At 25.1% G+C, this 12,452-nt stretch overlaps 1 protein-coding gene across 1 annotated transcript; it reads right to left on the reverse strand.

Annotated features, from left to right (window-relative positions):
• Nucleotides 1-10,016: 10,016 nt before the first annotated feature.
• Nucleotides 10,017-12,052, reverse strand: LOC114126547 (bystin). The gene is made up of 8 exons (XM_027990521.2): nt 11,821-12,052; nt 11,676-11,748; nt 11,471-11,586; nt 11,265-11,406; nt 10,913-11,062; nt 10,629-10,855; nt 10,359-10,567; nt 10,017-10,293 (listed from the first exon to the last, which is right to left on the reverse strand). Exons 1-8 carry the CDS (start codon nt 11,965-11,967, stop codon nt 10,080-10,082), a joined length of 1,278 nt encoding a protein of 425 aa, XP_027846322.2. The 5' UTR covers nt 11,968-12,052; the 3' UTR covers nt 10,017-10,079.
• Nucleotides 12,053-12,452: the final 400 nt, after the last annotated feature.

Genomic DNA, 12,452 nt, shown 5'->3' on the forward strand with positions numbered 1-12,452 from the left:
AATAAATTGTCATTCAGACTTAATTTTTTTACTGAATGCAGTGAAAAGACGATTTTCAAAGGCTAAATTTAAACCCATATAATATTCAAATTTAAGATGATTTCGTACGAGTTTACATCGATCATAGTTTATTTTTTAGTGCTATCAAAGACTATAAGTACCTACAAAAAATAAAAAATGGTACATTGGTACATATAATATGACGAGTAATTTATTTTTCTTCATGCGTATAAAAATTATTCAGAACATCAACAATTCTTCAATATAAAAAGATAATCTTTAAAACACAAATAAGTTTGTATAGAGTAGTACAGATCACATAAAGTTATAATTTTTAATAATAAAATAACTGTTAAATTAAATAAATTTATTTTATAATTATACATAATTCACCTAATATATATAATAATATTATATACCTACTTACCTATTGGCTATTATTAAATATATTCGGGTTTCTGAATTTTGGTACAGATTTCAATCTTTACCTGTATTTGTTTAGAATACCCAACCACTTTTATCTTTGTAGAATTGCCATTTGCTTCAGCAGATATATCTGCCTAAAGTTAATTAGGTACCCATTTCAATAACATCAACTATACATCAAACTGTATTGTCTTAATGAATATACATTAAAAGCTTCATTATTACTATTGTTGATACATTTTTCAAACTTACAATAAACAAAAGCCGACCAGAATGCAAAATGTATTATATATAATGTATATGCATTTAAAAACTATCAAATCGAATCTATTTATTAATCGCTATTGAGTATTGAGTATTTGAGTATATAGAATTGTTTTATATATTGCTTAAGTGTACTAAAATACAAGTATGTAATTTTTTTTATTTAATGTTTTAGTACCAATCTGTCAACTAAAACGATTTTTTTTTAATGTATAAATACGCATCAACATTTAACAGCAAAGTAAATTAGGATTTTCTAAGATATTAAAATATAAGTTAGTAGTTTATCATAGTTTATCTATTATGTATGTAATAGCTATAAAAAGTAAATTATAGCTTAATATATCAAGTAATATAATTTTGATAAATTTTAAAGTTTTGTTAGCAGAGTGATAGTTTTTCTGATTTGGGATTTGATGTAAGAAATTTAAAGAGGTTGTATGAGATATTGAGTTTATATCGTATTTCTTGGTATTTGAGGCATTCAATGAAAATATGTTTGACTGTATCTGTTGTGGCATATGAGTTTCAGAAAGGTTGATCTTGTCTAGTCATCAGGTGCTTGTATATTATATTTAAGTTGGAGCGGAGAAATGAATTATGAATACCTGTATAAAATTTATAATAATGAGTGTTTTGTTATTGGTTTTTTATCACCTTTATCGATTTTAAACTTAGGGTAATTTCTGGTAGAAAACATAAGCAAATTTCTTAATACTTTTCTTAATAGTTGAAGAAAACAAGAATAAAGGAAAAACAAAAATGTTTACACTAAATCAATTTTTGACAAAATTGATTTTTTAATATTATTATACCTATTTCAAAAACAATCATCAAAACACATATTTGCACTCTATAAATAAACGTTGAAACGCTTATAAATAACACTATGTAGTCTTCGATTCGAAGGTAGTAAAATTGAAACGAATGGAACATAAGACTGATTTATTGCACAATGAACGGTAAATAATTGATAGTATAATTTTAGACAACTTTTGAACATAGGTACTAACTACAAATATAATATCCGAATTGCATAGCATTTTTAAATTGCTTAATGTAGAGAAATCTACTATATTTGTTTCTTTACTATTTACTCACAAAAATTTTTCATTTTTATTTGTTTTATATTCCATGTCGAAAATATTTTGTAATTCCAAAAAAGTGGATGAAAATTTTGGTAGAATAGTGTGTGTGTATTGTAAATGATCGAGAACTGTGTAAATTTCGTTTCATCAATTTTACGTCTTGAGTAGTTAAAGATTCGACATCGAAATTTTTTAACTTAGAATGAATAATTTTAGATGACTCAGTAAACATATCGTCAACGGACAACGGCTTTTCTTTTTAAATTGTTGTTAAATTCTTGACAATTTATTATTTGTTCCGAATTTTGTAAATTATTGTAATCTTTAAAACTATCTATACAAATATAAAATAATATTATTAAATTCCAAAAAACACTTACACGTTTTAACTGTGCAACACCATGCAACGAATATCATTGTTTAGCAATTTGTGAAACCATCAACTATTTTTTAACGTTTTATTCCTTTCACTTTTCACAACGTCCATTTTTATTAAATTGAAAAAAAAATGCACACTAGTAAACTGTAGAGTAACGTAAAAACTCGTACGTAAGAGCTTCGATCAAGTGCACTATGGCTGCTAGTAATATTATATAAGTGAGCGTATTATCTAGATCGATCAATATTAAATATAATATTATCTTTGAATTGTACAATCGACCATAAATCGGAATATCCCAGGGTGAAATTTACGTACATTTCAAATATAACCAGGACGCAATTTACGTATGTTTTGAAAGTACACGGGCAGCAATTTACATAGTATAATATAACTATGAACTTTTTAATGGGTGACGCAATTTAAAGACTCCGAAAAATTTAGTTATAATATTTTTTTTTAATTGCATTTAAAATTCGAATTAAAACAAAATTTGTCAAAATCTCCAAATTTACAAATTATTTTGTACCTAATTAGAAATTCATAAAAAATTTTTGTTTTACTTATGATTTAAAAATGTAATACAAGGTTCTTTATATACTTTGAAACTTTTACTGAAAAAAAAATTCTATTATAAGTCAAATTAATTGTTTATAATATGATCATTTAATTAAAAGTTAAAATTTTTTGATATTTGATAAAAATTATATAAAGTATCAATTTTTAATATTTCTTGTTTTGATTAATTAATGATAATGATTATTAACTCGTCTCCTGTAATTATGTGTAATTATAATAGTATAATTCATTGATTTAGATAAAATGTTAGCTGGTCAGACGTCTTTAGTCGACATTGTTAATTGTTTATTGTTGCTTCGCATTAGGCACTTTCAATTGTTGGATATTCGAATCACAATAAAATAGTATTTAAACAGTAATAGAAACCATAAAATGACATCTTCATTTTATTTTAAGCAGGTAAATGAAGGTATTTTAAAATACTTAGTATGGCTAAATATCTTGCCCCTTCCTTTAAAAACAGCTCCGATAAACGTGAAAACATGTTTTAAATTTTTAATATACTTAAATTGTTTTTCTACATAAAAATAAATCTAGAAAGATTTTTAAAATAAACCAATTTTTTTCTCGTAGGTATACAATTTAATCGGCGCAACCCATTTGCGGGCACCCATTTATCGTAGCCCATTTGCGCCCCAAATCATAGTCCACATGCGCCCGATTCAGATCAGGTGAAAATCGTGCAATGTTGCCATTTATTGAGTATATTGGCATGTAACTATAAAATCTAAAATAATATTTGATCGTTTTCCAAGTTCGATCCAAATCGATAAAGATAATAATATTTTGTCGTTAGTTGTGCTAATCGAGATTGTAAAATCCCAATCGATAAAGATTATATTATATAAAAATGCATTTATTATTTGTATTTTATGTGTCAGTTGCATATCAGTACATGAACAATGAGTACTACTATAATAAGGGAGGTGGAAAAATGGCCATGGAAAAAAACCCCAAAAAAATACCCACGGAAAAAAAAAACCAAACTAAAAAACACACCCTGGAAAAAAGCCCAAGAAAATAAAAGTGCTATCATTGTAATCTTATATTATGAAATATTTTATAAACTGTGGTTGATTGTTGATTATACAATGGATTTACAATCATATAATATATTTTTAATAATAAATAATAATATTTTTTAAATGATTTTATCATATAATTATTTAATAAAACATAGGAACAAAATATTCTTGTTTGTGGTAACATAATAATAACTAATAATTATAATACGAGACATCATAGTCATTATAATTAATTAATATAATAATAATAAATTGTTAATTTAAAAAAATAATTTTCGACAAGTAGTCTATACAATCATGATAAAATTTAATAATAACTTGTAGGCTATATCTATACATAAAAAAATTCAAATTAACTTAACTGTATAATAATGATAATTAACTATAAAAAGCTAAGTTAAAACAATACAAAATTTAACTGAATAAGTTATATTATATTAATAAGTTTTATTAAACAAAAATAACTAACTAGTTAAGTTAAAAAGTTAAAAAAAATTAACTTTTTAATAAGTTAATGCTCACCATTGCTAAAAAGTATGTATGTATAATTTAATTAAGTATTATACTTTACTATTGTGTATATTATTTAAAATATGTATCTATAAATAAATGTTAACATATTATGTATAATTTATTTTTTTGGGCTTTTTTTCCGGGGTGTGTTTTTTAGTTTGGGTTTTTTTCCAAGGGTATTTTTGTTGGGGTTTTTTTTCCGTGGCCATTTTTTCCACGATTCCTATAATAAAATGGAATTTTATATAACTGTTTCAAGTAAACAAAAACTTTGTTTAGTTTTTCGTTATTTAAAATATCACGTGAGTAGAACCCTTGTTTCTGGAGATATAAGTTGGCGTTGTATAAAAATAACCTGTAGGCTGTAATGCGTATGTCAAAACCAATAGTTCGAAAACGAAGTTAACCGAAATTAAAGACAGTCATACCCATGATCCGGAAACTGAAGAAAGTTTAAACTTACTGGACGTTCAAGGTAGGTGTAAAAGAAAAGCGTGTGAAGATTTAACTTTACGACCCAATAAAATAATACGTACAGTGCTTTCCACGTGTAGCACCGCTAAGCATTCTGATGTTCATAATATCAGCAAATCTATACACCGAGAACGTCGAAAAATATTACCTCCAGTTCCTAAATCACTAGACAAAGCAATTGAACAGGTTTCTAATTTAATAATTTTAACAAATAAACACGAAGAGTTTACATATGTTGATAACGTAAATAATATTATTTTGATTACATGCAAAACGAATTTAAATTTTTTATTCGATTTCAATAATTCTGATATTTTTGGTGATGGTACTTTTACTTATAGACCATCACATTTTTATCAAATGTATGGTATTCATATATATGTAAATGAATTTTATATACCACTTGTTATTGCATTTTTGCCATCAAAATCATTTGAATGTTATCGAGCTATGCGGAACTTTATTTTCCATTTATGTACAAATAAAATACAAAAAATTTTACACCATCATCAATCCATTTAGATTTTGAAATTTAATAAACATAGGTAATTCATATGTTTATAACTTATAGGTATGTTTAGAACAAAGAATTTTATGGAAACTTAGTAGGAAGGTCTACACTACCTATAAATAAAAATATTAACAGACTACTTATTTCGCTATCAAATTATTCAATAACAATAAAATAATAAATTGGCGAATGGTTGTCTAATTTTGAAATACAGTTCTTGCTTCGTTTAGAATCAAAAAAAAATGTCTATAAATATCCCTGCATTGAAACCTTGAAGTGACGTACAAAGTTTTCTTAAAGTTAGCAATTGCATTATAACAATTTTCTGTGAAGGGAATACGCCTAACATAATTTTGACAGTTATAAACTTTCTGCTACATATATCATTAAAACAATGATGGAGTAACATTGCCTTATAATTTATAACCATGTAGATAGATACCTACCTACCATTTATATATAATATTGATTCGCATTTAAGACGTGAATTACCAGCCTTTAAAGATGTATTCAAATGAAAAATACAATGACGAATTGAATTTATTTACTGAAATTATATACAGGTGTATGTCAAACAAAATACTAATAAGTAACAAATCTGCTATCTTCCTAGAATTTGATAAGTTTAATTTCCCTTGTGAATACATTTTAGGGTTCAAACGAAGACTCCGCAATATTTCGTGTAAGGATAATCACAGCCACATAAGTATGCAAACATGTATAGTAATAAGAAGTTATACCTATCTATTACTCCTTTTTTATACATCTATAAAAATTAGACTAAGATTAGGTTATATAATATACCTATATAATATATATATAAATATATAATATGCATTTGACTTATTAAAAATATGTAAAAATATAACACTTTATTCACAAATTCTAAAAAATAGAGTTTTTTCTTCTTAAAAAAATTGTAGAAAACAATTCTTTGACATAGATATTGTCGTAGTTTTTTACTCACTACTCAAACTTTATACTTTTGACATACAGTGACATTCAATTTTTAATATTAAATGACAAATGTCAAAATTTATTCGATTCATTAACAACATACTATACACAACATACTCGCAAAGTCACATTACACGATAACTGCTGCCCAAAGTCAAAACTCATACCTACTAATTTTATTATAATATTAAATGGATACGAATAAGTCAATTTGGTAGCTATCAATATAAAGAGTCACATGATGTAAATGCTCAATATCACAATATTATTGTGAATAAAATTTCAAAATTGGCTGGCAACAATATCCATCATCGTTTGAAATAACGGACAATTAGTACAAAATACAAATATCTTTTTATAATTGAAATTGACGTCGATATCTAATGTGATATCCGTGGTGGTAAAATTGATATAGTAATGTGGCAATTGTGGTAATTTTGTTATCATGAAATGGTAATATCACAGACTATATGGAATAAAATATAAAAACATTTATACTAAAAAGCGGCAATTTATTTAGTGCTTAAATCGTGTCAATGGTTAAATTTGGCACTGGCAACTAACGTATTAAATTTAACACAATTCCGTCCAATATCAAACAATTCAAACACAGCAATAATACTCAAGAAAACCAACCTAACTACAAGGATAAACACAATAAACACAGCAGTGACAAAACAACCAGCATTTATTGCTTTATCAAAATTATGAGGTTCACGACAATTTTTTTTTTTAATGGCTTCGAAGAAAATAAATTATAATAAATTGACAAGGAGAGAACAAAATTTATTAAGCATATTAAATTTACCTAATTTGTAGTAATATGACATTTTCATTAACTATTCGGTAACACCGGGCAACAATATCCTCTGAAATACCAGACAATGAGTACAAATATATTTATGTAACTGAAATTGACGTCGATATCCTTAAAAAAAAAATGTTAAAAAAACATCCTATACAGCCAACATTTTTCAATAATATTCAACTAAATCTACTAAAGCTTTATTTTAGAAAGACGCCAGTTTTAACTATAATTCGTTAAGTGGGTTATATATTCTTAAAATTATACATTTATTTAAATTTAAAAAAAATGTCTAATTTGTTTGTTAATAGTTCATAAACAATATATTGAACAGATTACCGTTAGGTGGTTTGAAGACAAATAAAAACTCGATTAAACATAAGTAATTTAATTATTTTTAATTAAACACTTAAGGTACATTTAATAATTATGAAACTTCAAATATTTAAACAATAAATATATTACTATAAATAAAAATATAAAATGGTGTATTAATTGCATTCTATACAACATTCTTTCTATTAAATAAAAGAAATGTATTTATATTTAATTTATTTGTACTTAGAATCACTGTACTTATGTATTAAACTCTTATGTACTACCTAATGTACTTATGTATTAAACGAAACAAATTAATTAATTTTTTTTAACTATAATAATTATAAATTATATTATTATTGTATTATAATTTATAATACATACCTAATAGACATAATTTTAATTTGAGATATTATTTATAAAATTAATTGTAAAAATCTAAGGTAGGTACCTATTAGGTACTAATTTTATAATTATTTCAATTATCAATCCATTAAGTTGGTCAAAAAATTAACTAACTAAGTAATTGCGAGTTATATTTTCTATTCTTATCAGTTATCAGTATAAATACCTATTTTGATAATAATCACAAAAAAAACATTGTAATTAAGTTGGTACTATCATATTATTTATGAAATTATGTAGGTATTTAAAAGTAAACTGTTTAAATTATAATTTTATAAATAATATAATAGACAATATAAGCAATAACAATTTGTATTTTATACCGTATTTTTGGGTGAATAGAAACAGGTGTTATATCTCTAAACCTAAAATAGGGCGAGACTGTTTTCGACCAAAAACGTACCCTTCCCTTTTCGGCCGATTCACTTTTCGACCAAATTTAAAAGAGACTGATTCTCTTTTCGACCAAAACAAACATTTTTGTAAAATTATGGCAATTATATAATAATGTAATTTTGAAAAATTATTAAAAGTATAAGTTCCATAAAATATTGTAAAATAAAATATAGAAAATTATTTAAAATTTAAGACTATCTAACTATACTATCTAATTATACTACCTACACACTTGCTAATTTAATTACTGGTTTTTAAATAAATAGGTATAAGTAAAACAGGTAATTTAATTAAACTTTTCAGCCGACATTTTATTTAAATTAAATATTCTGGATATTATACATATATATTTAATTTAAAAAATACTATATCTGATTAAAATCAAATAAATAATAAATATATGGTACAGATTTTTATTAAAATAAACAATTGTTACCTACCATAGACAAGTATTAATTTTTTTTTTTGAATTAAATAGCATCTGTAAGTACAAGTTTACAACTCTAATAACTTAAAATTGTTATAACCTAGTAAATTTTCTTAAATATTTTCAAAAACGTTTTAAACGGAAATAAAAGTATTTGACCTCACCTAACCTGAAAAAATATGGTTAGTACCTACTGTTGGTAGATTTGTTTCTATACTTATAAGTCATAACAAATAACAACCATTAATAATTTGGAACTTAAAAATGTGCCGTAAATGCACATTATACAATTAATTGCGTTAAATATTTTTTAAAAAAATGTATTGATTTTCTGAATAATAAATACCTACTAGACAATTAGCAAATGGACACTGCATATTTATGTATGTTTGTAATACTCAAAAACCATTCTCAATTGGCAATTTCTTAAAATTAGGTATTACAGATTATAAATATTGATGGGAACAAACAATAATTTAATCAACAATATTATTATATTTTAACATGACCAGGTTATTTTGCAATCAATCAAGCTCATATTAACGAGGAGTAAATATATAGATTAATTTTAAGCTATAACCTGTTTATATTTTTTATTTTTATATTATGAATATTTTCACACTACTTTACCTTTGATAAGGTGATATTGACTAAACAAAATGGGCTTAAAGTATAAGTTTATACTTTTACAAACCGACTTCACACAATATTGTTTTTAAAAGCAATAATATATAATTGATAAATATGCAAATTTTACACATATTTTATTACAGTAACAATGGTCAATCTTTAAAATAGGTACTTATAAGACATTATACTCCACTTAAGTTTCTCTAATAGCAATTAAAAATGTTTAAAATACATAAGTACAATTTTTCTTTTATATGTAGGACGTAGGTGGTATCTATTAAAAGTTCACATTTTAACAACATTTGACAAAACCTCGAATATTTGCAAATTATTAAATGTTATTAAATGTATACAATTTTCAATTTTAATAACTAACGAATGACAATTTATAGCAGTTTTTCAAAACGTATTCTTAAAGAGAAATAAAACTTGAATATTAAAATGAAAAATAACAATTTTAGTTTAAAAATTTAAAAAATATTTGTCACACTTTTTAAAATTACATATTATTAACATATTGATTAATACCAATCACACCAATATAATTAAGAACTTATGTGATCATTAAAATTACTGTACTTTATGTCACAAAACTGCAATCTAGCAGTGACCCAAAACATGTCATATATTATACACATCACCCAGTACCAGTCTCATGAAAGTAGCTGTGTGGTGGAGCAGAAATTCCATTATTTGGATGTGTGGTAAAGTAGCAGTTTCTTATCCTGATTATAAATTTTATTTACAACTCAGTTTTGAATAAAAATTAGTGTATGTTTAGAAATCAATTCAAATGTTTAATAAATAGACAACTATCAATCAATCAACGTAATAAGTATATTACACATAAGAATGTTGGGGTTTTTTTTATATCAAAATAAGTTAACACATGGGTTCAGGCATTTCTATATCTCTGCACATAGAACTCTCTAATTCACGGCGTATATCTGGTGTAATAGTATGATGTGATTTCGTTCTAAGTAACTTTAACAATGCTTTTTTCTGTTCAGAACTTATGTCTGTCTTATAACGTTGAGCAAATGTCAATAATGATTGATGCCACAAAACTGGTAATTCTCTATCGTCATGCTCAAATCTAATACATAAAATAGTTATTTTATTACTCATAAGAAAATTAAAGACATTTCTGCATTACTATACCTGAGAAAATGGAAAACAACTGCATCTACAACCCTATATGGAAGGGCATACTTTTTATCAAAAAGTATTCTGAGAAATATTGATGTAGCTCCATTATACTCCATCTCAGCTAATTTCAAAATAGCTGCTGCTGAATGTAACATTGGAATAGAATTTTTGCCTATTACTGATCCAATAATAATCGCCTCTCGTAATGTACAAGTACCACTCTAAAAGAAAAAAATATTTAAAAAAGAAAGAATAGGTTTGAAATGTTATCATCAAACCTACTTCACACAATGGAATAAGTATTCCTTTCATAAAAGCTCCAGGTTTGAACAAAGCTTTTTTCAATGCTTGATAAAGATGAAAATTTAATTTTTTATACTCATCTATATCATCTCTAACTCTAGGTAGCAAAACAAGATTGTAAAATCTCTGAGCCATATTTTCCTTTAAATTAGATGCAAATATACGAATACCCTGGTACATTGCTGCCGCACTCCACGTAGAAGGCTCTAAAAAACAAAAAATTGAGAAGTGTACTAATGTCAACTAATTCTAGTACAACTAACCAGTTATGTACAAAATTTGTTCCCAATTTCGCAACTTTGGAATCAATTTGAATGCTTTGGGTAATTTGCCACTTCGATATGTACTTAATACTTGTTTAACTCCTTTATACATTTGTATTACACGTGGATCCACATCTTGTAATTGAACACCTATAATAAAATTAGTATTTGTTTAATTTTTTTTTTATTATTGCATCAATAATACAAAATATTAATTATTAGAACATATTTTTAGTTTGAAATTAATGTTAACTTGGCTATTATTCAAATATTAAATTATATTATATTATAGTCTTTAGTTAGTTGATTAAAAAATAAAGTAAGATAACTTAAAAAGTGTTTAAAAGCCTACTTTCAGCATCTGTAAATTGAGTTTGTATTTCAGTTTGTTTTTCAGTAATTTTTTCCATAATCATATCAGCTAAAGTCAATCGAGCTTCAGGTTTTTTAGACATAAACATTTCTAGGGCTTTTTCATCATCTGCATTGATTTCCTTTAAAAAAAAATATATAACATAATATATATGAGAATTTTATTTTCATTTTCATTTTATTAACCAGTTGTTCATAGTAATCTTCATCTTCTCCTTCACCAAATATGGGTTTATCTTCTTCATCTTCCTCTGAATCAGATCCTGAGCCTAATGATGTGAGTAGATTTTTATCTGTACCATCTAAAATAAAATAATACATAAGTAATTAAAGTATATTATATATACACCAATATTCATGAAATTGTTTCAAACATCGTCATTAAACTTACCACTATCAGTTATTTCTTGTTTTTGTTCTCTTACTTGATCCAATATACGCTTAGATAATTGTGAACCAATAACCTAAAAAGATGAAAATATTAAATTAAAACTTAAACATTTGAACAAGTATACTATAATTTCTTAAATTATTACCTCTTCGTTTTCATCCTGGCGTAAGCGTATCTTTGGTTCTTTTTTTTTAGACACTACCCGATCACCAACGATCTGATCAGCCAAATTAGGGTATGGCTTTATACTATCTACTCCGCCTCTTAAGTTCTTTTTTTTTGTCTTCCCCATTTTGTTTAAGTTTTAATTAACTAGGTAAAAAATATAAAATTAAAATAACAAAGTTCTCAAAATGTCACGTGTAAAAAAGTATCTCTTATCGATTATAAATTATAATAACAACCATAGTCATGATAACAACAATCAAAATTCAAAACATTTCGTTATCATATTATGATTCAATGTTATCGTCACACTTTTCGAAGATTATATATCTTATTCTAAGGCTGAGGTTATCACTGTAATTAACTCAAAATAGGATGATCAATCGTCATCGAAATGAACTTTTTCTAACTTTAAACACCAATATACACATTAAACATACATTTTTTTTTTTAATTGCAATTTATTTTAATAATGTACAGCTTTAAAAAATGTGCTTTTACATTATTGAATGATCAAATTTAATAAAGTTCAATAATTTATCAAATTGTTTACAATATATATCATTTGGTCACACTGTTTCTGCGTGCAATAATCCTTTTTTTATAGGGGTC

Source organism: Aphis gossypii, chromosome 3 (assembly GCF_020184175.1).
Source record: "Aphis gossypii isolate Hap1 chromosome 3, ASM2018417v2, whole genome shotgun sequence".
In the NCBI taxonomy this organism is placed as follows: Eukaryota; Metazoa; Arthropoda; class Insecta; order Hemiptera; family Aphididae; genus Aphis; species Aphis gossypii.